The sequence below is a fragment of the Peromyscus leucopus genome, chromosome 12 (genome assembly GCF_004664715.2).
Source record: "Peromyscus leucopus breed LL Stock chromosome 12, UCI_PerLeu_2.1, whole genome shotgun sequence".
Classification (NCBI taxonomy): Eukaryota; Metazoa; Chordata; class Mammalia; order Rodentia; family Cricetidae; genus Peromyscus; species Peromyscus leucopus.
This window is the reverse complement of record NC_051073.1, coordinates 4644734-4672249: the sequence shown is the minus strand read 5'-3', so window position 1 is coordinate 4672249 and position 27516 is coordinate 4644734. Positions and strand designations below refer to the sequence as shown.

Sequence of the window (27516 nt, the reverse complement as noted above, 5' to 3'; positions counted from 1 at the left end):
TGAACAGGCTGTGCAGTCAAGAGCTTCTCATCTTTCCATCTCCATCTCTAATTTCTGAGACAGCTGGTGCACACCTCCACACACAGTTTTATGTGATGCTGGGGACCAACCCCAGGGCCTGGTGCATGCTAGGCAAACACTCTCCAACGGAACCTCATCCCAGTCCCTGACAGGTATGTTTATTATTAGAAAAGTCGCTAATGCAGGGGTGAGGAAGTTCCCCGAGGCCTGTCTAGGTCCAGGACTTGAGTAGTGAGCCTCCGTTCACCTCCCTTTTGGATATTTATTCTTACCTTTGTGATCATGGGCCAGGGTCTCCCGGGCAGCACCACTGAGATCCCCTGTTCCACTGCAGTTCTCTTGTGGATCTTTCCTCCACACTCCAAGCCTGGGACCGAGGCTGAGGCAGAGCAAGGATGCGAGCCCAGAACCATGGTTAGGCTGCAGGAGTGAGGTTGGGGGAGACATTATTCAGCTCTCTGGTCATGTGACTGAAGCCAGAAAGGACAGTCACGAGGGTTCCCGAAGCTTTCAAGCACCGCCCCCCCCAACTTTCTAGGAGTTTTTTCTCTAGTTGAAGGAGCCCTCTAAAACCTGTTGTCATGACAACTAGGACTGATTACTCCAGAAAAGAGTCTAGCAAATTCAAGCAGTCCTGACTGAAATTCTGGCCAACACATAGTAAGTGGAGGCACCAGACGCGCTTCCCTTTTTAGCTCCCTGAAGTGGGAACTGTTGGGCCAGCAAGATCACTCAGTGTGGAGAGGTATTTGGGGCAGGCCCAGTGACCTGAGTTTGATCCCAAGTCCCACATGGTGGCAGAAACACTCTCTCTCTCTCTCTCTCTCTCTCTCACACACACACACACACACACACACACACACAAATACATTATTTTAAAATGAGAATGCCTTGCAGGTAGACAGCAACCTCTTTACTTTTGCTAGAGGCTTCTGTGACTTCCTGTGGGGGTGGGGTGGGTGGGGCACAGCAACCGGCTTTCTATGATTTTCCCATCATGCACTAGTGGATGCTAGTGCTTCAGTGTCCGGCTCAGGGGTCCTCATCCTGAGTGTGGCTGCACAGCCAGGACACTCCAACTCCCTGGGGCTCAGATGAGATTTTCCATGCCTGATGCAGGACCTGCTGCTGTCCACCTCACAGACCCTGGGCGGCAAACCAACCCCGTGGGCCAAGCTTCCGGGCCACTCTTTATTGATCTCTTATTAGACCACTCACATAAATACATAGAATAAATACAAAACCAGCACTTTTGAGAAGTCTTTGCTTTGAAGAGCACCCTTCCCTGTGTTCTGGGCTCACTTCCACACATGCACGTGGGTCCCTGCGTTCCCCCTGCATCCGTCAGCGGTCCCTCGGGGCCAGCAGCCCTGGCAGAGGCCCGGGGAAGGAACTCACACATAATCGTTCAACCTGTACCCACTGTGCGAGGCTGAGGTCACCGAGGGGGCGTGGTTGTCCTTGTAGGCTGCTGGTGGGCGGTAGGCAGGGGCGGTGGCCGTGGTGGTGGCCCCAGGCCTGGACTGGGCCTGGTAGGGCCTGTAGGGGGCCTCATCCTGGCAGGACAAGCAGAGTAGGGTGCCCCCGATGAGAGACAGGGAGGAGGAGATGAAGCCCAGGTACAGGGCCTGGCCGATCTCGAACTTCATGCCGCTGGGCAGCAGCGGGTTGTAGAAATTCTGCACCACATCGTTCGTGGTCCAGGACACGGCCACCAGGCACAGCAGGCCGGCCAGCAGGAAGAGCGCGCCCCCCAGCACCGCGAAGGTGGTCTTGGCGGGTGTGCCCTTGGCACAGCGAGTGCACTTCATGCCCACCACAGCGCAGGCGGAGGCCATGCCCGACAGCAGGCAGGAGATGACCATGAGTGCCCGGGCAGCTTGCAGGTCCCGGGGCAGCGCCAGCAGTGAGCGGTAGATCTGGCACTGGTAGATGCCCGTGCTGTGCCACACGCACTCCATCCACAGCCCCTTCAGGTAGGACACGGCAGTCAGGATGTTGGTACCCACGTGGGCCGTCCTCCGCCAGTGAGGCAGGATAGTGGTGATGAGCGTTCCCACCATGCCCAGGAAGCTAAGCAGGAAGCCCAGGAGCTGGACGGCTGTGCTGGCCATGGCCAAGGGCCCCCGCTAGCCGCGCCGGGCAGCGCCCAGGTCCCCAGGGGTGGGTCTGGTCCTCAGGTGCCCGCAGGAGGCCTAATAAAGCCGAGGAGGAGAGGGAGGGTGAGAAAGGGAGCTGGGTTAAATATTATCTCGACGCACTTATTTCTGTCGCTCAAACACTTTTCCATAGGCAGCTGGTATGATAATTAACATGTCCTAAAAATAAAATGGTTTCGGGGACTTCACAGGGTGGACGGACAGATCTGGAAGAGAGAGATGCAGGTCCCAGCAGCCTGTGCTTCCTGGAGACCCCCAGGGAATTGCCCTTCAGAGCCCCCATTCTGAATGTCTCCTGGGACCTACTCATGGGAAGCACGTGGAGGAAGTTCTGCCTTTTGTCTACCCTCCAGTCTTTCTGTTACACCTGGACCTTCCTTCTGTTTGGTCAGTCATTGGAGGTGACAATGTTATCCACACAGCCTGCACTGACTGACACCTGTTAAGGTGTACCAGTTGTGACTGGGAGAACAGCCTTGGGTGGCTGTGTCTCTAAGGCGGTGACTTTCTCAGGCACCCCAGAGGCAGGCCAGAGGCTGCTTTGGAATTCAGAGCCGATGTGACATCAAGGTTGCCGACTGCTGCCCAGGGACAGGTTTCCCAGGTGGCCAGGAGCTTAGGTTCTGTAACAGGGTGTCGCCCCCACCCGCCCGGCATAGGGCCAGCTCTGCCTTGCTAGCCACAGAGGCAGCCCAGGGTGGGGAATTCCCTCAAGCAGGAGTCAGGTCAGTCCTCAGCTGCTCCAGGTGGCCCTCGGTGGGACTACACTGGGCTCCCCGGATGACCCCTGACCCCGAACTCTAGAGCCTGTCCAACCCTTCCTTGTGAAGTTACTCATTAAGTAAGGACCGTAAGGAAAGCTCGCCTGCCTGAGCCCACGGCCTTGGTGAGTGGACCAGTCTGGGGAGGTCTCAGTGTGTATTTATGGAAAGCAAGGAGGGCTAATTTTAGAAATCAGTAGGTTGCTATTTTTAATTTACGGATTTTCTAATTTAAGATGTGTTAATGAGCCCCCTCCCCCCACCTCCAGTTTCCCTCTCTCCCATAGTGGCATCGGCTGCTGGCATCAGGCATTTCTTCCTGGCCTCGATCCTCACTTTAAGGCCGCCATTCATTCTGTAGAAAACATATTAACTGAACGGCTCCCTGGAAGCCTCGTGACTCTCCTCCCAAGCTGCTGCGGAAGGCATCACCTGCCCTGCTGTTTGCATAGGAAGGCTGGAGCTGTGTGCTCCGGGCCGGCGGGCGCAGGACTGGCCCACCCAGGGCTGACTTGGGAGTTCCCTGTGGGCTACTGTTTTCCCCACAGGCATGTGTCTGCCTGTGGGAACATTTGCGAAGGAGGTGCAGGTCCAAGACAAAGGCTCTGCTCCCAGTGGGCCAGGTGGGCAGCGCGGCATCTGACAAGGTGAAGGCACTGGTGTGTGTGTGTGTGTGTGTGTTGTGTGTGTGTGTGTCGGGGGGCTTCCCTGCACCCTAAAGAGATTTAGAGATGGTTGTTACAGCCCCACACTTCCTATAACTTTAAGTTCCCTGTCAGCCTTGCAGGCACTGATAGTTTAAACTGACAGGACTTTCTAGGCCGTTCACGCGGTCTGTGAGAATCACAGGCAGGTAATAACGCAACCAGAACTAAATGGCGTGATAGTGCCTACTGTGCTCATTCAGGACATCAGTGGGAGATGTCTCCCCCAAGTCACACAGAAATGACATGTTGTAGCTTAACCCATGTCTGCACACGCGGGCAAAGAAAACGCCTTTTCCAACCAAGAACGCTTGTGTTGGTTAGATGAAAACCAATTCCAGGTGCAGGACCTCAGAGGTCATTTCTCAATCTGCAAGAGCCGCCAGATTCGGTGTGAAACACCCAAAGTCACCTGGATCACAGGAATTCTAAGCCTTTCCCAGGAGGCATCATCCCACTACTCAGACTCTTTACAAATACGGATCAGGGCTGGCAGCCGGCTCAGTGGGTAGAGGTGCTTGCTGCCAAGCCTGAGGGACCCGAGTTTGATCCCTGGGGTCCAAACGGTGGAAGGGACAGAACCAACCCTTCAAGTTGTCCCCAATCTCTATCTTCACGTCCCCCACATATGTGCACATACACACATGCATAACATACTAAATGAATAATTTTTAAGAATGCAGATTGTCAACATTTTAAGATGAAATAACTGAATTTCAGTAAAAAACCTGTTTTTATAGCTGTTCTTTTCCTAGTTGCATAGATATGCTAGGTTATTTTTCATTTTTCAAAAACTTGCCTTGTAAGAGCAAAGCCTTCTTAACCGCTGAGCCACCTCTCCAGGCCAAGATTAGTGTCTTTATGAGAAGACAGAAGACACACGAAGACTAAGAGAAAACATGCCAAGATTGGTGCAGAGTTTGGAGTGATGCATCTAGAAGCCCAGAATGTTCCAGATCCAGCAGCCCCTGGAAGCTTGGACAGAGTTTTGGGACAGCCTGCCCCTCACAGCCCTCAGGAGGAGCCCTGAGGAGCCTAGGTCCCAGATTTCTAGAATCAATTTTTGTTCGTTAAGTGTCCCCAGCGACTCTCCTTCCCTTCAGTTATTCCCCCTCCCCCAGCTACTCCCCTTCCTCCAGCTACTCCTCCCCCCAGCTACTCCCTCTTCTTCCAACTACTCCCCCACTGCCCCAGTTACTCCCCCTCCCCAGCTACTCCCCTTCCTTCAGCTAATCCTCCCTCCAGCTACTCCTCCCTCTCTCCAGCACTGTCTACTTAGCCCAGGAAGTTAGAGAAAAACACACACCAAGTCTGAATACAAGAGTGAGCCTCCTCCAGAGCAGAGTGCTGAAAAAATCTGGTGGCTTTGTGTGGTCACTACATTAAACAAAGCAGCGTCTACCTTCATGTCCCTAAATGTAGAAGACAGAAAAAGAGAAGAAAGATCTGGAAAATCTCCTGTTGATATGAAGTTCAAAGACAGGCTTTGTCCAAGTGGCCCACACATGGTTCAAATGACTGGGCTTCTCCACATTAAATAATAATAATAATAATAATAATAATAATAATAATGATAATAATATTTAACCTAGGAAGAGTTTGAGGCTAAGGTGTGTTCAGCTTGCTGCCTGCACCCAACCACTGGCTGGCTGTCCTTCTTAGGTTGGTTGTCTGCTTTTCTTCTCCCTTCTTAAAAAAAATTAATTATTAATTATGTGTATGTATGTGTGCCTGCACCGTGTGTATGTGTGTGTGTGAGTGTGTGTGTGAGTGTGTATGTGAGTGTGTGTGTGAGTGTGTGTGTGAGTGTGCGTGTGTGTGTGTGTGTGTGTGTGTGTGTGTGTGTGAGTGTGCGTGTGTGTTGCCTGTGGAGGTCAGAGGGGTCGGATCCCTGGAACTGGAGTTACAGTATGAGCCACCGGATATGGCTCCTGAAAGAATAGTAGGTGTTCTCAACCAGGCAGCCATCTTTCCAGTCCCCCTACAACCCCCTGGACAGTAAATTACTGTCAGTTTTTCTTATATCAACATGTCTTGGTTTCATAGGTCATAAAAACCTTGGAAATGGCCGGGCGGTGGTGGCGCACGCCTTTAATCCCAGCACTCGGGAGGCAGAGCCAGGTGGATCTCTGTGAGTTCGAGGCCAACCTGGTCTACAAAGCGAGTTCCAGGAAAGGCGCAAAGCTACACAGAGAAACCCTGTCTCGAAAAACCAAAAAAAAAAAAAAAAAAAAAAAAAAAAAAAAAAAAAAAAACAAAAAAAACCTTGGAAATGTAATAGAGCTCAGTGGGGCCCCCTTCAGTTAGGACCTAGATCAAGACAGACATACAGCTGAGTGAGAGGGAGGGAGGGAGGGGAAGAGAAAACCCCAAACCAAGCCACAGGACGCTGTCACGGCCGGGTTGGAGACCTCCAGGGGTAAGACAGCACAGCTGGCCTGTGAGTTTTGTGAACCTCTGAAAGTTATCCATTTGAACATTGAACTGGGACATACGGCCGCAGTAACAAATGTGGTGCATATGAAAATGTAAAGCAAAGATTTACCGATGCTAAATAAAACACTGTGGAGGCTGCTTCAATCCCGTTCTCCGAGACTGCATGTTGAGTCCAGGGACTCCTCAGGTGAAAGTGCTCAGTGTCCCTGGTACTCGGACCTTGTGCTTCCACCGATGGTGGATTCTTGAGCATCTACAATGTGCATTTTGTTATTCTCATTGAAAGGTGGGGAAATTCAAGTTCAAAGTCATTAAGTGACTGGGCTGAGCAGGGAGACCAAAGAGGAGAAGACTGTGACCCTTGGGTGAGAGACACTGGAAGAGCTGTGACCAGGTGGGTGAGGCTGGCAGGGTGAGAGACAGATGGCCTTGGGCAACCAGACAATGGCTGGTGAAGAAAGACAGTGATGGGATGATGAAGGATTGTGCCGTGGTGTTAGCTCTCTGGCTGTCTAGACATCTGGTCCCAAGGTATCATTTGTGTCCTTGATACAGTGTTTTGGGTGACATTAACATTTAAAGCAATACGGGGTTTCTTCCTTCCTTCCTTCCTTCCTTCCTTCCTTCCTTCCTTCCTTCCTTCCTTCCTTCCTTCCTCCCTCCCCCCCTCCCTCCCTTCTTCTCCTCCCTCCCTCCCTCCCTCCCTCTCTCTTTTTGTGAGGGTCTCACACAGCTCAGGTTGGCCTCAAATTTCCGTGCAGCCAAGGATGAACTTGTGACACTCGTGACTCTACCCGATGCTCAGTGCTGGGATTTCAGACAGGCACAACCAGGCCTGGCTTACGGTGCAGCCGATGCCACTTCAATATGCAGACTTTGAATTTTCAGTTAACTAAATTAACTAATTGATTAATTTTGTGACAGTCTCACATAGCCCAGGCTGGCCTTAAATTTGATTTGTAGCCAAAGATGTCCTTGAATCTCTGATCCTCCTGCCTCTACTTTCTGAGTTTGGGTATTATAAGTGTGCAGAACCACACCCAGTTTGTGGAGTCCTGGGACCAAACCCAGGGCTTCACGTGTGCCAGGCAGGCACTCTACAAACGGAGCTACATCCAGCCCTGTCTACACCTTTTACATGTTTAGAAGTTAAAGTTAACTGAGTCACTGATGGGATTTCAGATTGTAGATTTCCCTGGAATTCAAGGACCCAGAGAGAAGGTGGCCTTTCATGTGTACATGTGATCAGGCTGTGCACTTTCTCTGAGGCATACTGGGTGCTAGGTGTTACCTTTGCCTGCTTTCAAGCTGAACCCATTACAAATACAAACACAGATCCTTGTTCAGAAACTACTGGGAATTCCAAGATGTCGGTAGCAATGAGCAGTGCTCACAGCTGAGTGAACCTTTCACAGAGAGGCTGGCTCCTTGGAGCAGCCACAGATCGGGCCTGCAGCCCTGTCCGTGAGGATGAACCCAAGAGCTGGGCGTTGGGGCTTTCCCCCCATTAAACAGTCGAGAACATCTGGTTGTGAGTTTGAAAGGAGCAGGGACTCTCTCACAGTGTCCTGTGGTGTAAAAAATATGGCTTCATGTGCTTATTTTTTTCTTAAGTGTAGCCTGGATATCTCCGTGAATATGGTCCAAGCTCCCTTATCCAGCTGTCCAGGAGAACACAGCACAGCCTGGAGACAAGAGAGACCCGCCTCAGCAGGGTGAAACTCGGTGAGACTGACTCCGGAAGGTCGTCCTCTGACCCCCACATGCACGTCCTGCCTAAATAAATAAATATTTTAAAAAGTGGAAAGCAGGAAATACTTGTCAGTAATCGTGATGGTTACTGTCGTCCACTGGACAGCACCGGAAGCTTTGGGGACAAAGCTGTCGCTGGTCTCCGGTGCCCAGGAGCGGCCAGTGGACACAGACCTGGGGCTCCCCACCACAGGTTTCATGTCTCTCTTGTCATAGAGAAACCATGGGATCCCCATGATGGCCCACCCACCGGGAGGGAAGCTGCAGAGCTGGCAACCCGCCTCCTCTCTTCCTCTCTTTATAGTCACTCGACGGCAAGATGCCGGGCAGCTCCCCTCTCGCTGTTGCTGTTGGCTGAGCCCCCCGAAAGCTCATGGTCTTGGCAAACAGTGTGGGGATTCGCTGCTGAATAAGAAACACACACGCCAGGCAGACGGAGGAATGCGTGGGTTAAAAGCTCCAGGAATCACTCCTGAGCTGGCAAGATCCACTGTCTGAATCTCAAGATGGCCTTGGTACAAGCTTGACTTTGATATATTTCTGTACTCCAGGACGTCTTTTCTGATGTAGACAAGAAAACAATAAAAAAAAAAACCCACCCCACGAACATATTAAACTTCATCGATTTTTATCTACATGCACACACCCAACTCAGGGCTAGAGAGATAGCTTAGAGAAACATTAGCCGTGTAGGTCGGAGGACCAGAGTCCTATGCTTGGAACCCACACAAAGTCTGGATTTGGAGCCCAGGATTTCCAATCCCAGTACTTTTATGACTAGATGGGAGGTGGAGGCAGGAGAAGCCCCCTGATCCAGCTGTCCAGGAGTACACAGTGCCCCACAGTGTCGCATCGGAGACAAGAGAGACCCTGCCTCAACAGGATGAAAGGTGAGAACTGACTCCCAAAGTTGTCCTGTGACCTCCACATGCACGGCCTGCCTGAGTAAATAAATATTTTAAAAAATGGATAACAGGAAATACTTGTTAGTAATCGAGATGGTTGCTATTGACCAATCGACAGCACAGAACCAACATTAGAAACAAAACTCTGCATGGCTCTGCAGATTTAGGTTAGTTGAAGGAGGAAGATTCATAGTGAACTTTGGGAGCACTGTTCCAGGGGCTGGGAGCACTGACTGAATGCGAAAGGGGTGTGGGAGCAGCACTCATTTCTGTCTCGTGTCCCTGTGGCGATGGCTTTTCTGCCTCGAACCGTAAATCCCTCTGCCGTAAGCTGCTTTGTATGGCAAGGAGAAGTCACTAGAGCGGTAATGTTTCCATGGCTCCCAAAGATGAATTTGCTCTTCTTCACCTGTGTAGTTTTGTCCACAGATGCCTCACGAGGCATCATCTCCTGCACAGATAAGTACGTAAAAGACAGGAAGCCTCCAAGATTGGTGGATCACAGGGATCCAGATAAGGGCGGAGGCCAGCACTGCCTCCCAGCCTGAGTCGTTGGAGGCAATCTGCTCAGCCTGACTCATCACCACCACCTCGAGGCAGAGGCTCCCTAAGCTGGGGAGAAGATGCCGAGATAATACAGTGAAAACCTGAAGGTCCAGTTTGGGGGCCACCAGCAAACGCAAGGAGCATGAGGTTGAGGTTCGATCATTCATAAGGATCAGGGGCCAGCCAGAGAGAGGCGCAATTAAGTGTTGAGGCCACAGGCAGCCTCAGACCCAGATGGGGACCTCAGGTCCGCCATTGTGGGTGATGCTCTAGTTTACCAACTTCAAATCTAAACCTAGTACCTAAAGGACTTAAACCTTCAAAAATGTCAAGCTCTCCACGGGCATTAAAAGCCAGAGCCCCAGATATCTCCAGTTTGGAGACCCTCTCAGGATGCTAATCCTGCTTCCTTTTCTACCTTGTCCAGAGTCCTGTCACCTGCCTTGGGAAGACAGCTGCTGAGGATATGGGGCTCAAGGGAGTGGAGGATTAAAGACCCAGCACTGGAGAGGTGGTGGGTCCCCGGGGCTCTCCAGTCAGTCAGCTTAGACTAATGGGTGAGCTCCAAGTTAATGAGAGACCCTGCCTCAAACAATAAGGTGGACAGTATTCCTGGCCTCCCCATGGATGTGCACACATGCACACTCAAACACACACATATCCTCACAATCACACATAGAGCTATGATAGATAGATGATAGGTGATAAATAGATAGATGATAGATAGACAGACAGACAGATAGATAGAGGAACCAAACCGACTCATTTCTTCTTCTCCCAAGTATATGTGCGCGTGCTTGGGGGTCAGGGAGAGGTTCCCGTGAGGAGGAGGAGGAGGAGGAGGAGGATGCTCTCAGGTAGCAGTTCTGAATAGTCATGATAAAGCTCCCCAGCTGACACAGGGTCCCAAACATCCCACGGATTCAGTCCTTGCTCCCAAACTGAGGTCCAGCAAGCGAAGAGAGAGCTTTGCCCAGATACTGTGGAACCAGATTCCTGCCCTTCCTGGGTCCTCGGCAGCTTGGCTGCCCTCAATCCCAATGTCTTACGGTCCCCCAAGACACCCAGGCCCAAGGACCACAGTGACTCTTTCACCTGGAGAGCGCTCCCTTTCTCCAGGCCACTGACTGCCTTCCAACTCGTCCACCCACACACCCGAGGGCAGGGGCCCAGCTTTTGAGAGAAATGACCGCCAACCCCGTCACTCCCACTCACTCACAGAAGACCTGGAGTCCCATCCACCTCGCTGCTCTGGAACGCAGCTGGCTCGGGCTCAGGGACACCGCAGGTCTTCCAGCTTCGCCTCACTCACCAACCGGAAGCTTCGAGGCCAGGGCGTTTGAGAGACAGTTGTCTGGTCAATTACGGTCTCTGAGTAGAGTCTGCGTGGGCACACACGCCCTTTGGTTAACATTAACCACCCGGGGCGCCCTACCAGGTGGCCTTGCTGAGGCAGGCCTTCAAGACCAACCAGAAACGTCATACCTGCATTTGGAATAAGAACACCTGAGACATCCACACAGGGCCGACTAAGGGGTCTCTGTGGCCAGCAGGTGAAGCGTCCCCCCCCTCCACTGCTCCGTCACCCTTTTCCGACCTCTCTGCTCTGGCTTTATTTGTCAACTTCTCTAAAAGTCACCAGACTCCTGTCAATGAGTAAAAAGGTCTCCTGCACGCCAGCTGTGGCCACAGTGGCACGTCCTCTGAACCGTCCACCTGGCAGTTGTCCCCACATGGCTTTGGACTTTTTTTTCCCTATTGAGCAATTTGGTTTCCCAATACTGAATTCTGAGGAAGGAGCAACTTCCTTCTCTGGTTGTTTTTAGCCTGGTGGCTGATTCAGGTGATGTCTGTAGGCAGGAAACGGTACTGAGTAGGAAGGTCAATGGGGCATCGTGCTGAATGACAGGCAAGCACATCGGGTTGGAGGTAAGAGCCGAAGGGGGAAGACAGCCTTCTCGGGAGGTGGGAGATGTTGGCCTTGAGACCTCCAAGGTGGTGCAGAGACCTGGCCCGGCTAGGAATGACTCCAGGCCCTTCAGGAGTCCAGGGTGTGATTCTGGGAGGCCACGGTGTGCTGAGAACCACCGAGTTTCTGGTTGATTCCATTAGCTTCTCTATGGTAACGAATCTAAGTGTTCAGGAACCTCTCTCGGCACTCATCAGTCATTGGTAGAGGGGATGCTGTGAAAAATCTCTGCTGGGCAGATGGCCCTGGGCATGGTTCAGCCTGGTCCCTTCGTCCCTAGCAACAATGGTGTAGACAGGAAGGGAGCACCTGGGAGGTAGGAGTGTGAGCTTCTACAACTTAGTGTCTGCTTCATCTTTAAAAGTTTTGTGCTTCATTTTAATTTTTTTTGTGTGTGTCTCTCTCTGTGTCTGTGTTTGTGTGTCTCTGTGTGTGTGTGTCTCTCTCTCTGTGTGTGTCTCTCTGTGTTTGTGTGTGTCTCTCTCTGTGTCTGTCTCTGTGTGTGTGTCTGCTTGTGTATGTCTCTGTGTGTGTCTCTGTGTGTCTCTGTCTTTCTGTGTGTCTGTTTGTGTATGTGTCTCTGTGTGTGTGTCTATCTGTCTCTGTGTGTGTGCATGTATGTCTATGTTTATGTGTATCTGTGTGTGTGTGTGTGTCTGTCTGTCTCTCTGTAGGTGTCTGTCTATGTGTATGTGTATATGTGTGGATATTAGAGGTTGACATCCAGTGTCTCCTTTTTTACTCTCTGCCTTATGTTTTGAGACAGGGTCTCTCACTATATGTGGCAGAACTTGATGACTGGCCAGGGAGCCCCTGGGATCCGCCCGTTTCTGCCTCCCCAGCCCTGAGGTTCCGGGTTTTCCACTGTGTCCAGCTCTTTGTGGAGGTCCTGGGGATGCAAACTCAGGTCCTTGTGCTTGGGCCAAAGACTTCATTGAGTCTTCTGCCCAGGTCTGACAGTTTCTGACCCGACTGCACCCTCCGTCCCGTGAAAAGATTTTCCCATGAGCTGAGACGGAGTCATGGAAGGAATGAGCCTCTCTGGAGGTAGGACAGGCCGGGGCATTTGAAGATCACTGGTGTCTGCTGGGGTGCCAGCAGACACTAAGATGCAAATGTTCTGAAGGGACTTTTTTTTCCCTGAGTTGTTGTGGGGGCTCACTGTGTAGCCAAGGATAGCCTCAAACTGAACTTTCCTCCTTCAGCCTTCTGATGCTGATTAGAGGGAACTCACTCGGGGCTTCATGTGAGCCAGACAAGCACTCTACGCCTACATCCCATCCCCGGCACTTTAGATAACCTGTTGATTTCTCAGCACTCATTGTACATTCTTAGGAAGTCCTGAGTAGAGAGAAAATAAAAGTAGCGAATAATTTACTTTGTTTTAAAAAAGATCTTACTTTATATTTAAATTGTGTGTGTGTGTGTGTGTGTGTGTGTGTGTGTGTGTGTGTGTGTGTGTGTGTGTGTAAACATGAGTATGGGTATCTTTGAAGGCCAGAATAGGGTGGTGAACTACCTGACCTGGGTACTGGGAACTGAACTCTGGTCCTCTGTGAGAGCGGCACATGTTTTGACCACTGAGCCAACTCTCCAGCTCTCAGATAACAACATGTGATGGGAAAACATGTTAGGTCAGGCGGAGAGGTACCAGTGAAGGAATCTCAAGGGGACCGAAAACGGCCCAGGAAGTCTGGAAAGATGGCTCAGTGGTTAGGAACACTTGCTGCTCTTGCTGAGGACCTGAGTTTAGACCCCAGCACCTAAGTTGAGTGGCTTCAGGGGTCTGGCACCCTCTTCTTGCCTCCACACTCATGCACACATACACACACTACTACACATCAAATTAAACTAAAAATATAAATATAATAATAATAATAATAATAATAATAATAATAATAATTTGGCTCTGGAGCCGAAAGATTCTAACTCCCCCAGTCATGAACTTCTGACTAGTTACTCAGCCTCACAGAACCTTTGACCCAGGTGCGGATCTTCTTTATTCCAGCATCCTCAGCTCACAGAATCATCTAAGAGCATAGTTCTGCCACCAAATGTACAAAGTCAGTCACATTGGGTACTGAAGATAGATATGTCAACTTCTATCTCCAAAATGATTTTGTGACTTCCAACAAACATCTGGAGTCATTAAGCAACCCCCACCCCCCATTTCCGTGTGGTGGCCGACCATCCCACTGTCTCTACGGACTTCACTGTTCTAAACATCCCGTGTGGTGGGGACAGACAGTATTCATAGTTTTGTGACTAGCTTACTCCACTTAGAAGTCAAGTGTTGACAAGACGATCTTCCCGGACTGCTAATGTCCCTGGGCAGCCGTGCCTGTGACCCCTGCTCAGAGTAGGCAGGGTGAGTGACCACGCTGGAGTCACTAACGAGGATGGATGGAAACCAACCCACACCTTTATGTCTAGACAGACTCCAGCGACTCTGCCTGTATGCTTAAGAAAGGTGCAGTCTTGTCTATCCAGAGACTCGAACCAGGCCATAATGCTGAGACCTTCCATAATTTAGTCCCAAACAGGAACAGTTGTTCCAAAAGAAAGTCAAGACTTATAAGGGTTTGACAAAATGTCCACACACCATAACATTGTGTTTACCTTACTCACTGCTTAATATAATAGTCCTGAAAACATCATTAAAATAAAGGGTTTTTGTTTTGTTTTGTTTTTACATGGTGCTGTGGATGGAACTCCGGTCTTCATGCATGACAGACATGAATTACAGGCAGTTATGAGCCTTAGATGTCCTTCGCTGTCTCTGTGCCTGGACTGGCAATCCTATGGCTATCAGGTAAACCTTTGAACTGTATCCTTAGCAGACTAGAGCTCCCACCAGCCTAGGCTAAGATTCTCACCAGCTAACATCCGAGACCAATAACAGACTTCTCCATGGTGTAGTAACCCCAGCCTGTGCACCAGCCAGTTTAATGATAAACACCTTGACTTATCTTTGTTATGAAACTAATGAAATTCGAAATAGCGGCTTCTATGGTGGAACATGTCTTTTTACACAATTTTTTTTTTTTCAAAACATAGTTTCTCTGGCTAGCCCTGGCTGTCCTGGAACTCACTCTGTAGACCAGACTGGCCTTGAACTCAGAGATCTACCTGCCTCTGCCTCCAGAGTGCTGAGATTAAAGGCGTGCATCACTATGCCCAGCTACCTACGTTTGTTATTAATCTATTATTAATATTCTGTTGTATGTGTGTGGATGTTTTGCCTGCACGTATGTTTGTGCACCACATGAGTACAGTGTCCATGGAGATAAAAAAAAAAATGGTGCAGAGTCCCACATCTGGAGTTACACATGGTTTGAGGCACCACGTGGGTGCTGGGGATTGAACCTGAGTCTTCTGGAAGAGCAGTCAGTGCTCTCAAATGACTGAACCATCTTCTCAACCCCGGAACATGTCTTTTGAGCCAGCCCAAATCTGTTCCCGAGTCACTCCAATTTAGCTCAGAATGAACCGCTGATTCCTTTGGAAGTGAGAGCTGTCTTGAGTCAACCGTTAAAGTGGTACATTTTATTTTTCGGGTATTTATGTTATTTAGTTTTCCATTGCGACAGCAAAAACCCTGAAACAATTAACTTAAAAAGAAGAAAGGTTTATTTTGGTTCAGAGTTTTAGAGGATTCACCCATGACCAGTGGCCTATTGCTCGCTGAGGGCTTCATGACCAGGAGTGTGAGGTGGAGTGCTGATCTCTGGGACTGGACAGGAAGGAAAGGGGAAGCAGAGAAACTGGGGTCTCACAATCTCCTCACGAGAATGTCTCACGACAAAAAACCAAAAAACCCTCTCATTAGGTCCTGCCTATCACCGCCCAATTATGCCACCCCGAGGACCAAGGCTTGAAGTTTGGAGACAACTGGTCCTTAGGGTGGCATTGCTTTACCTCATATTTTATATGTAAGTGTAAAAGTATAAATACAAATGTGCTGAGCTCACATGATTACCCAGTTGTCCTTGCCCACGTTTATGAGGAAGGAGTTCTGTGGGGTACTGTGTTCTCAGACAATGGAAACACCCTTTTCCCGTCTCTGTTCTGTCTGGCCGAGAGCCCGATGGAAATCCCGGGGAACGCTTACATTAGGACTCAGGGTCATGACAGGAAGCCTGATGCTGTGGGAGGCTCCTCAGCCCTTCGAGGCTGCCCCAGGCAGAGGTGCCACACGGCCTGCAGCAGACCTGGTGCAGAGCGGTGCCTGCCACACCTGCCCTGGGCAACCCACACCCCCAACTGCTACCTCTCTGACACACTTGTCTGCTGGCACCCAACGTCACACCTCTAGTGTGCCTCAGACCTTGTAATGATATAAGCGCCCTCTCGTGAGTGGTGTTTAATGAAGTGTGTGCCCAGGAGGAAGCTGCTATCATTGCCAGCCATCTTGTCTGGGCCTCCAGTCTGGTCCTCCTCACCCGAGGCCTCCTCCCAGACAAGCTGTGAGCTCTCCCCTCCACCACCACTACCTCAGAGTTACCAGCCCTCCCTGGAGCCACCCACCAGAAATGACTATTGTTCTGAGAAAAGGGTCTGAGATGGGCCCTGTGTCTAGGTACAGGGTACCAGTCCAGAATCCGCTGTGTGTCCAGGTGTAGCTATCAAGAAGGGTTCTGATAACTCTGTCTCTTGCCCACATAAGCTCACACATGGACACACACTGCATGCACGCACAAGTGCACATAGACACAGACACACACACACACACACACACACACACAGAGGCACGCACACTCACTCCAGCAAGTACATGTATACACCTGGACATATAGAAGTGATTTTGACAGAGGCAGAGCCCAATCATTCTAGAAGTTCTCAGTAAATAAAGTAAAAAGGAGAATAATTAAGCCCAAGAAAGACTTTCCTTGGCCTCATGTTAAACCAGGGAGCTGCATATTTTTTTTGCCATGTTTTGTTATAAAGTATTAGCCAAGGGGCTCACAGCTTTTCCAGCAAGCCAGTTAGGGTCTCATGTGACCACGGGGCTCAATTCTGGTACTTAAATGCCCCCATGTCCCTCAGTGGACTCTCCTCACAGAGGACCCTACAGTTTAACCGGGAATCTACCCTCTTCTACTCAGAGGTCACCCAGAAAACAAGAAGCCACACACCCAGCTTTTAGAAACAGAACAGCCAGGACTGGGTGTGTACCCTGGAGTCAGAGAGAGCGGGGACGGGAACCCAGTGTCAAACTCGACCCCGTCATTTTAATTGCCGAGCGCGTTTGGACCTTTTCATGTTGGCTTCACCGCAGTTTGTGTTTGCCGAGGAGACTGTGCCACAGGATCCCAGTGTTCTCCTGCAGCCGGTAATAAAAGCCATCTGCCTGAAACCTTTTTTGGAACAAGAAAGGGTATGAACAAATAAGCAAATGTCATAAAAGGGCAGGGGAAGGGCTGCGTCAGAACGGGGAGCCAGGGGAGCCAGGCGCACACGCTGCGGGGCGCACGCGCTATGGGGCACGCGCACTACGGGGGCACACGCACTACGGGGGCACACGCGCTAGGGACAGCGTTTCGGGAAGCTGGGGACTTCTGAAGGTCAGTTGTGAAAGCATAGACAGTACTGAAACAAATGTGGTACATGTAGGATGAGTCAGATGATCCGAGGCTGATCTTTTCCTAGAACTTGCGCCCTCCTGGGGTCCCACCACTTCAGGAAGAACAGAGATGTGGAACTTTGCCCTCGAACCCCTGCCATGAACCCTTGTGTGTCCGTCTACCCCTGAACTCACATCCACCCAGAATTTAGAATGTGACCTGTTTGGAACCAGGGTCTTTGCCGATGTAAATAAGAAACTATTATCTGGGCATGGTGGTACGTGCCTGTCCCAGCACTCAGGAGGCAGAGGCAGGAGTTGCCCCATGAGTTTGAGGCCAGCCTGGTCTACATGGTGGACTCCAGGCTAGCCAGAGCCACACAGGGAGATCCTGTCTCAACACAGAAAAATATGATGAGATCATATAAGGATTAAGATGGCCCTCAACCCAATGGCAGATGTCCGGAAAGGGAAGGGCATGGTGTGTATGTGTGGGGGGTGGGGTGGGGGAAGTGGGCCGTGTGAAGACAGTGCCGAGTGAGCTGATGCCCTGCAAGTCAGGGACTGCCATGGTCCTGTGGTGTAGTTTATGGAGTGGTGACAGAGATGCAGGTTTCCCTAGTATTTTCAACCCACAGTCAGCTGACTCTGTGGATGTAGAACCTACAGCGACTGTGACATTAGCTGACTGTGACATTAGCTGACTGTGACATTAGCTGACTGTGACATTAGCTGTATGTATTTCACAGACGGCCTTCTTCTGTCCCCACCTCTACTGCATGAGTGTCAAACAGTTTTGAGTCTTTTCCTATTGTCGTGATGGTGGGTTACACTGATTGGTCTTCAGATACTGAATCACTCTTGCATCTCTGGAATAAATCCCATTTGATTATGGTATATAATATAAATACTTCTGAATTCTGTTTGACAACATTTTTAAGTAAGTTAGGATTTCCAATTACCCTTTTGGGTGTAGAGAGGACTTTGTCATATTATCCAAAGTGGACACAGCCTACACCCAAGAGTCTAGCTAGAAGCCAGTGACTACAAGAGGTCCATCTCGACCAGGGATGGAGTGGGAATCCCACTGGCCTGCCTGGCAGGGAATTACATATATGAAAATCCCATCACCCCAGTCCCTCAGGCCCTGGTCTTCAGCAGAGACACTGGGTGGACACCCAAAAGGCAGACCCAGACTGCAGGTCCTGATGCAACCTGTCTGCTCCTAGGCAACCAGCGGCCGAAGAGACCAGTGGTACCAATGGCCGGGATAGGGCAGGCATATGGGTAATTCTAAGAAGATGGATGCTCTCAGATTTCTTTGAGAGAGAGAGAGACAGAGAGAGATAGAGACAGAGACACAGAGAGAGACACAGAGACAGAGACAGAGAGAGAGACACACACACAGACAGAGACAGAGACAGAGACAGAGAGAGGCAGAGAGACCCAGAGAAGAACTCCTGATGGCAAGCCTCAGGAACAGGCAAGAGAACACACACGAGCTTTGGAGCCAGTGAACCCGTGGCTCATGGGAATTCAACTCCCTGTACGTTCAGCTCTACTCTGTGTCCACCCTTCCCATGTTGGGATTTATGGGGGACAGCCGTGTGGAGATCAGAGAACAGCCCTGTGGAGTTGGTTCTCTCCTCACATTCACACAGGTTCTGCCAGGCTGTGAAGCCGAGCGCCTCCACCCTTCGGTGCCGACATGTGAGCGCCAGACCTTACACATGCTCAGCAAACGCTCTGCCGCTGAGCTGCGTCCCAGTCTCCACACTCAAGCGTCAGAAAATCCTCTGGTTTCTGGAGGAGGCTTAGAGAACCTCACTGAGTGCACATCCTGTGACAAGAACTTGAGGGGAAAGGAGGGAGAACAGCCTGGGGAGTGACAGCCACCGTGCCCACGGGGATCGGCTCTGAGGACCTGTTCCGGCCTGGATGCTGTCAGGAGTGGATGTGGACAGCTCTGGGCCCCCTGGGGAGCCCTGCAGCCCCGCCCATCTCAGCCCACCCCTGTCCCAGGAACTTCCTCTTCTGATATAGGAGAGATTTTTTTTTCTTTTTGTCACTGTCGAAATCCTAAAAAAAAATCCCAGTCCTTCCTTACCTTATCAAGTCTACACTAAAAGCCAAACTTTTCAATCCTTGCAAGTACCGGCAGCCTCTGGGTGTGTATTTCAGCCCCCGGGCACTGGCAGGTTCTCTCTTCCTTCTCCCTTCTATGAGGCCTTCCCTCCTCTTCTAGGCCTTGGACCCAGCCAGTCTCCCCCAGGGTCACTGAAGTGAAGGGATTCCCTGAGCTTGCTCCCAAGTGGCCGGTGGGCTGCAAGGTCGACTGTGCGGACCTGTGAGGAGACGCACGAAAGGATCCTCCCTCCCTGCATGCCCTGCTCCTTCTCGATCACTGGTGTTGCACCCACACTCTGTCTCCCTACTCTGGTTTAGGGTTTTTGAAGCCAGATTCCAGGGCACCCCTGGACTTCTCTGCCCCTGAGAACAGTCCAGATGCTGAGAACATTTTTCATGTAAGATCTGTACAGAACATCCCTCTGCGTTATGGGCTGGGTTCCTGGGGGACCTAGTGAAAAACAAGTGAGGCTGGAAACAGTCCTAGTACCGTGTTTAGAGTGTGCCCAAGGCTGTCTGGGAGCTCACTGACACGAATGTCAGGACCTCAAGCCCTATTCTTCTGAGTCGGGATTTCGGGGTACAGAGCTGGGAATCCGCCTCCATGTCAGTTCCACCCAGTGCAATGATTCTTACACACGGTAAAGTACAATCAGCCATCTAGACACAGAGATAATCAATAGTCATCCAGCTGTGTATCAGCTGGAGACAGACCCTGGGTTCCTCCAGCCCACGGAGCCCCACTGGCAAAGCCAGCAGCGACTTCCTGCTTCCCAGGTGCTCAGTTGTCAGGGCCGCAGCCCCGCATAGAAGGGTGTTCTCACAGATCAGCAGCTGGTAGCAGAACCTGAGGGTCCCCAGGGCTTCCCAGGAGGGCAGAGCTGAGCCCAGAAGCCTGCCCCAGCTGCAAACAGAGCTGGCCCATCCTCCCCTGGCTCCCTTGAGGCACAGAATTAGAGCGTGCTGTTCATTCACAATGTTTATTTTCCTTTTGGAAACGCCTTGGGGCAAGCCGGGATAGGTTTTCATAGTTGTATTTGCCTTGGCTTGGCCGCAGACGTCCCCCTTTGTAGTCTGTTTATGGAGAGTGCGCACACAGCCTCACATCCAGGAGCCTTACAACAGGTCTAAACCAGGGGCTGGGCAAGTGAAATGGGACATTCGTCGGGAGGGAAGAAGAATCAGTTTTCCTCATCTGACCCTCAGCCTGCAGCTAACCTGAGGTCAGTCAGGCTGGGCACATGCTGCTTCTGCAGCCTCAGAGATGCCTCAGAACTGTGACACATCCAGCCGCTGCCTGACCTGACCAGACAGGCAATGCATTCTGTACTTTTAGGTCCAACTGTACAGCCATATTTCCCCCCTAGGCAATATTATCCATCCATCCATCCATCCATTTCCCCATCTATCCATCCACCCATCCACCCACCCACCCATCCACCCATCCATCTCCCCATCTATCCATCCATCCATCCATCCATCCATACATACATCATCCATCCATCCATCCACCCATCCATCCATCCATTTCCCCATCTATCCATCTATCCATCCATCCATCCATCATCCATCCATCCATTCATCCATCCATCCATCTCCCCATCTATCCATCCATCCATCCATCCATCCATCCATCCATCCATCCATCCACCCATCCACCCATTCATCCATCTTCCCATCTATCCACCCATCCATCCACCCATCCATCCATCCATCCATCCATCATCCATCCATCCATCTATCCATCCACCCACCCACCCACCCATCCATCCATCCATCCACCCACCCACCCACCCATCCATCCATCTATCCATCCACCCATCCACCCACCCATCCATCCATCCACCCATCCATCCATCCATTGTGTCATGGTCTCATGTAGCCCAGGAGAACCACTAATTCATTATGTAGCTGAGGATGACTTTGAACTTCTGATCTGCTTGCTTCTACCCCTAAAGTTTGGATTACAGGCATGCACCATCATGTCTGGTTTATGAATCAAATGGGTCAAATGTGAGGGTTTATGCACACCACACACCCAGTATTTATTTTCTTAACTTAGTTTTGGAGCTGGGAATTGAATTCAGGGCCTTATGCATGTTAGGTAAGCACTCTACCACAGGGCTATGCTCTCAGCTTCCTTCCTTCTTTCCTTCCTTCCTTCCTTCCTTCCTTCCTTCCTTCCTTTCTTCCTTCCTTCCTTCCTTTCTCTTCTCTTCCCTCCCTCCCTCCCTCCCCCTCCCCCTCTCTTTCTCTCTTTCTTTCCTTCCTTCTTTGGCGATTAGTAAGTTACCAGATTCCCTAAATATTTTTTTTTTAAATAATTTATCTACTTTTATTTCATATTTATTGGTGTTTTGCCTGCATGTATGTCTGTGTGAGGATGTCATATCTTGGAGTTAGAGACAGTTGTTAGCTGCTATGTGGGTGCTGGGAATTGAACCCGGGTCCTCTGGAAGAGCAGAGCCATCTTAATCACTGAGCTCTTAATTACTGAGTCATCTCTCCAGCCCTAAATGTTTATTTTTTGGTACTTTGCTGTGAAAGGCCTGCAGATAGCAGCAAGATCTTGTGCCCTGCACTCAGGTCTGTAAAGACTGCATGAGATTGACTAAAAGGGGTTAGTTACGTCAAAGCCTTTGAACGTGATGAACCTGCCATGAGCAGTGGTGATCTCTACCGTAAGCTGTGCGCTTTGTGTGATCCTTGATGTTTCTGTCCCAGTTTTGCATAAGAATTGGGGCAACGAGAGACTTGATAAACTCAAGCTCGCCTAAGATGACAAAGTCAGCAGAAGGTGGAAGCCCTGAGGCGAATGGGGTCCTTTCTTTACGTGCGGCGCTAGCGAAACCCTGTTCTCTGTCAGGAGTGGTCTGGTACAGAATCCCATTACACACAACTATTTGAAGGCAAGGGACAGCCAGGCCATCTCTGCAATGCTGGGCTCAGCTCCAGAGTGGGCAGAGATCATGCTCAGCCAGGAAGAGGACCCCAAGGAGATGGTACCTCAGACCCCTCAGCTCACAGAGTTGTGCGTGTTAAACTGTATTGCGGGGGGCACCTTTTGGCGCCGACACCTGTCACATGCCTATTGTGTTCATTTCAAATGACACTGTGTGGGTGACGGTTCTAGGAGAGACTGTGTCATCTGGCTGCACTTAGGAGCAGACTCCCCTGACGATCATGGCTTCAGTCTGCCTGCTGTTCTTTGCCAGGTGATTTCTTGCAAGCACGAAGGCCCTAAGTTAGATGCCTAGAGCATGGACAGAAAGTCCAGCATGGTGCTGTGTGTTGTAGCCTAGCAGCATCAGGGCACACCAGGCTAGTGAGAGACCCTGCCTCAAAAACAGGAAGGGAGGAGGGGGATGAGGAGGAGGAGGAGGAGGAGGAGGAGGAGGAAGAAGAAGAAGAAGAAGAAGAAGAAGAAGAAGAAGAAGAAGAAGAAGAAGAAGTTCAAATATGAAATTACCAAAGGATTAGTGAAAACATTATTTTCAAAGAAAGGTTGATGACTCCTGAGGAATGTCACTCAAGATGGCTCCCACTGTAATGCACACACAGCCTCAAGTGCATGTGCACGCGCGCGCGCGCACGCGCACACACACACACACACACACACACATACATGAACACTCACAGAGTAGTTTTTACATCCTTAAACATCTTTCTCATAAGAAATTAGAATTGTCTACTTTTTCATGTTTTGATACAGGGATTCAAATAGCTCAGGCTGTCCTCAAACTCACTCTGCACTTGGGAGGCCGTTCAAATCCTAACCCTCCTGCCTCTACCTTCCAAGTGCTGGGATTATAGATGTACACCACAGCACCCAGCCAAGAGCTCTGTACTTTGAAATACGAAGTTTTCCACTAACTGTTTAACAGACATGCCTAATCATTTGACTGCCAACTATACAACCTGGCATGAATCTGACCATAATGAAGGAGAAAATTCATGCCAGCACACAGTAGGTGCCTTGGAATGTCTGGGCCTCACTCCTAGACCCCATGTCAGATCTCTGAGAAAATGACCATTTAGGAATCCCTGTAGGGGACTCTAACATGCAGTCAGGGTTGAGGACTCTGCCTCTGTTTCCCTTTTCAGGTGAGCACCATTCTCTGAGTCAAATGATACAGGCTTTAAGGCCAAAGGAAAGCCCACGGTGATGGATCTGTAAATGCATGGAGTTATTTCTCACGAACACCGACGGATCACGAAGAAATCGTGATCAAGAGCTTGAATGTGATTGAACAAAAACATATGCAGTGATTAACACACAATAAATCAAAGAGTCCCAGACACCAAGTGGATATTCAGTAACTGTCCCTGGAAAAATGACTGAAGGAATGTTACCCCACAAAGTACAATAAAAATTGTATTTTGGTGAAACTGGGAGTCAGTTGTTGGATGAAGGATCACCGATAAAGAAAATGATTTAAATTGTGACATGCTGTCAGCTACAGATACACCCTAATTTAAAAGATGTTAAAAAAAAAAAAAAAAAAAACGGAAAATGAATGGAAGGAAGGTGAAACATAGCATTTAAATGTGTTTTCCTCCTCTTTGGCGCCAACCGTTAAACCGCTGATGTCCACTGGATGGCGCTGTGATCCACTCTTTCAGGCTCCAAAAGGAACTCTGAAAGCCAAGTTCTGGAAGCACGCTGCTCCCTTTAAAGACAAAAGACTTAGAAGCTTCATAATTTGAGGCACCGAGGTGTATTACTTTTCTGCATTATGGCCTCTCCGAAATATCTCACTGCTTGGCAACTTCTTTAGAGAGTGAACTGAAAAGCTGTTCTGTCTGGATAGAGAGTGGTTGCTTCCTTTTATCCACACTCCCGACTTGACAATCTTTTGCATTTTACTGACTGGTCTGGGCTGGGCTGTGCAGAGGGCATCTAAACACTGACAGAAAAGGCTGGCGCTGGATTAGAATAAAACTCGAAGTAATAGTGAGTGGGGAAAAAAATATGGTGTCTTCTGTCCCAAAGGCTGCAGATCTTTCTGCTCTGCTCCAGTTATTCCCAGCTTATCACGGACAAGCAAGGGAAAGGGGAAGCTGGTCGGTTAAATGTAACCCAGCCCACCATTATTGTGAGTATTGGCCTACGAGGCATTCAAAACCTAGATTTTCCCCCACCAGGAATGTATTATTTACTACCTTGGCCTTAGGGATGTAGGCTTCAGGGCAGAATGAAAACCCTGGAAGCTTCCAGAGAAATACTTAGAGTAACAGCTCAGTAACCTCCACTGGGCAGGGACAAACATTGGAAGCAATTAAAACTCCCACAGTAAATTAACAGAGTAATGTTAAATCCAATGAAAAGAGATTGGGGGACTAGGAGATACATAGCATTGCTTAGCCCTTGAGAAACCCTGATTTTAATACACCTCTCTCTCTCTCTCTCTCTCTCTCTCTCTCTCTCTTCTCTCTCTCTCTCTCTCACACACACACACACACACACACACACACACACACACCAATACAAAACAACAATCAGGCAGGGTTGCAGAGCTGCCTCTGTGTGTTAGGAGCACCCGCTGTTCTTACAGAGAACCTGAGTTCAGCTCCCAGCACCCAAGGCCTGCAGCACCCAACTGCCAGCCCCTCTAGCTCCAGGGGATCTGATGCCCTCTTCTGGCCTCTGGAGGTATCTGCACACACATGCACATACACACAGATACACACGCATAAATAAATAATAAGTCTTAATAAACAAAAAACCCTGAACAACAACAAAATCCTATTTTTGTGTATATTTTTGTTTGCTTAAGTAGTGGAACAAATACTCACATATTTTGTATAGCCCTTCAAAGAAAAATAACTTCCAGCGTACTAAGTTATAATCATTGATACTGAGAAAAACATCGTAACAAAATGTCTCTCTTCCTTGTGTGTGCGGTATATATATAGGTGTATACACATGGGTGTGTGTGGGGGTATATATATGGGTGTATACACATGGGTGTGTGTATGCATGTGTTCACATGGATGTGCATATGTGGAGACCAGAGATTGATGCCACAGTTCTTCCATAGTTTTCCTTCCTCATACTCTTTGAGGCAGGGTCTCTCATCTCTTCTGCTAGCCTGGCTGGCTAACAGTCTTCAGGGATGCCTTGGTCTCTGCCCTCTAGTGCTAGGATCACAGGTGCGTGTCAGGGGCCCAGGGCCCCCTGGGATCATGGCCACCATAGGTGATAAGGCCCAGGGCAACTGCCCAAGTATTTAATTTCATTGTATAACTAAAACAGGAGGGAAAGATCATTGTTGACATGTCCCTGCTTTATGAGAGGGAGCGTGTTAGCAACCACAGTTGCCTAACACTTTAAATGGGGTGCACATGGTTCCTAGTGAATTCCATTCTGCACAGTCCTGATTCATTATGATGCCATTGGTCTTAGAAATACTTTCCTTAAAAGTCATATATAATTCCCATGTATACATATGAATAAACACAACACATACATACACACACCAACACACACACACCTCAGGCTGCACGTTCTCAGGCAGCGAGAGCTGGAAACAGCGATTCTTGTTTATTCTAGAACTCTCAGCCCAGTGCCGCCAAGAGTTTAGAAGGTTCTGTGAACACATTCTCTACTCCACCCTAGCCTTTCTTCCGCCTCCTGGGTGTGTTCTAAGGGGCAGCTTTGAGCCACAGCTGTGGGCCTTGCCCCGAAGAGGCAAGGGAAGAGCATACTACTGCATGTCAAAAAGCTAGTTTCCATGCAGCTCAAGTTGCCTTCGTGGAAACGATGGAGGAGGCCAAGGACAAAGTTTAGCAAGCTGTGGGGGTGGGGAGGGGGTGGTTTTTGTATCAAAAGTAGCGCTGTAAAGGCCAGAAGGGTAACTGGGAAGATCTGAAGGGGAGGATCAGGGGAGGAAGCCAGGACAGTGCTTATGAGACCCAAAGAACCACAAGCATCCTTCCTGACTCTCATGCACTGTGCAGGTCATGTTCCATCAGATGTGCCGTGCAGCTCCAGAGAGCTCTGGTGGGACGGGGAGGGGCAGACACAGGGCTTTCCCCTACAAGAACAGCTGAGCGTTTGGGCCTCCCTGTGCACTTGAAAAGAAGCCACATCTTTAGTCAGGGTGGTCCAGCTGAGAGGTCCAAACCAGTAGTGAGAGGAGATGGAATACTCTTGGCCCATAGTCACCCCCAGGGGGTGGGGAGGGGCCAGGGAAGAAGTGTGGCATCTGGAAACACCTGGAGTCAGGAGGTAGACCCTGGCCCAGTCCGCTCCAGAGCCTTGTCTGCCAGGTGGGTGAGATTAGTTGCAGGGCTTTTGTTTTGCTGAGAGGTGGTACAAATTCTTGCCAGAAATGTATTCTCTGGAGACTCTGGGGAGGCTGCAGCTACCTGCCCTGGGGCCTTTCCTCCTGCTGAGCCCTCCATTTATTTATTTAGAGAACTGGGCCTTTCATCTAAGTAAATATTGAACAAATGTTTAAAAACCGCGGGTTTAAACAATGTCACAGAAGTACCTTGCTTCAACATGGCCCCAGGCATGGCTGCTATTCCTTCTGTTTCTGTCCTGACTTTCCTCGGCTGAGCAGGAGAGGGCTCCTACTGCTAAGGTGGGACAGCTTACCCCCCTGCACATGATGGGCACCTCCGGATGTCGGCCACCTATGGGAGGCCCCACAAGGGGAAGCCAAGCTGGTGAATGTGCCCTGGAATTGGAAAGTGAGAACGACCATTTGCCTGTTTGGGGTAGACCTGGGAGAAGGATAGAGGTACGATGGATCGTGCTGACCGCAGGGAGGCTGCAGCGAGGCTGGGGGTGGGGTGGGGCGGGGGGGATAGTTTCAGCCTCAGAGTGAAGAGGAATCATGGGTAAGCGTCCCTTGAGGAACTCTCACGAGGGAGTGTGAGTGGTAGATGAGAAGGTACTGTTTAACCAGTGCAGTCCACACACAGAAAACTCGTGCTCGCTGAAAACGTCCACAAGGCAGTGTTTTTAAACACACACCTTTCAAACCCAAACTCTGTTTCCCGGCCACTTACACCTCCTGCCAAGCCCCCAAAGATCTCGAAGGGGAAGCTTATAGCCTGCTGCCTGCACACACCTTCTGGGCCTCACTGGGGACGTCTGCTCTACTAGAGCGAGGTATAGGAACACCTAGAACCTAGTTTTGTCCAGGGTTCAGCTGGGTTCTTGGCCCCTCATTCTCAAATGTGCCAACTGTGGCTCCGTGTCAAACAAACCCAGGGCTCTGGGGACAAGTCTCCCACCAGACCGGAAATACCGGAGAGGCAGAGGGAGCTGCCTTGGGAGGGGGGGGTACCCAGCTCGCTATTTTCTTTTCTTTTGGCCATTTCAGCTTTGAGTAGAAACTGGAATAAGAATTATAACGATACATGTTTATGGACTTTAAGTAATTGATCCCTCGGAGTCCTCTTCTGAGGGAAAAGCTTGCTACCCACCTCATACATCAGGCGAGCGAGAGGCCGTATGGCCTGGCAGGGCTGGGTGGCCTCTGGTGTCAGTCCAAGAGTGGAGTGTGTGGCTTCAACAGGCTTCGGCTTCTTGGCCCGTGTCCAGACGCCTGGCCCATGCA

At 50.1% G+C, this 27516-nt stretch overlaps 1 protein-coding gene across 1 annotated transcript; it reads right to left on the bottom strand.

The window, feature by feature from the left end:
• Positions 1-921: 921 nt before the first annotated feature.
• Positions 922-27516, bottom strand: Cldn14 (claudin 14). The gene is made up of 2 exons (XM_028879973.2): positions 27383-27516; positions 922-2216 (listed from the first exon to the last, which is right to left on the bottom strand). The coding sequence occupies exon 2, from the start codon at positions 2133-2135 to the stop codon at positions 1416-1418; it is 720 nt and encodes a 239-aa protein (XP_028735806.1). The 5' UTR covers positions 2136-2216; positions 27383-27516; the 3' UTR covers positions 922-1415.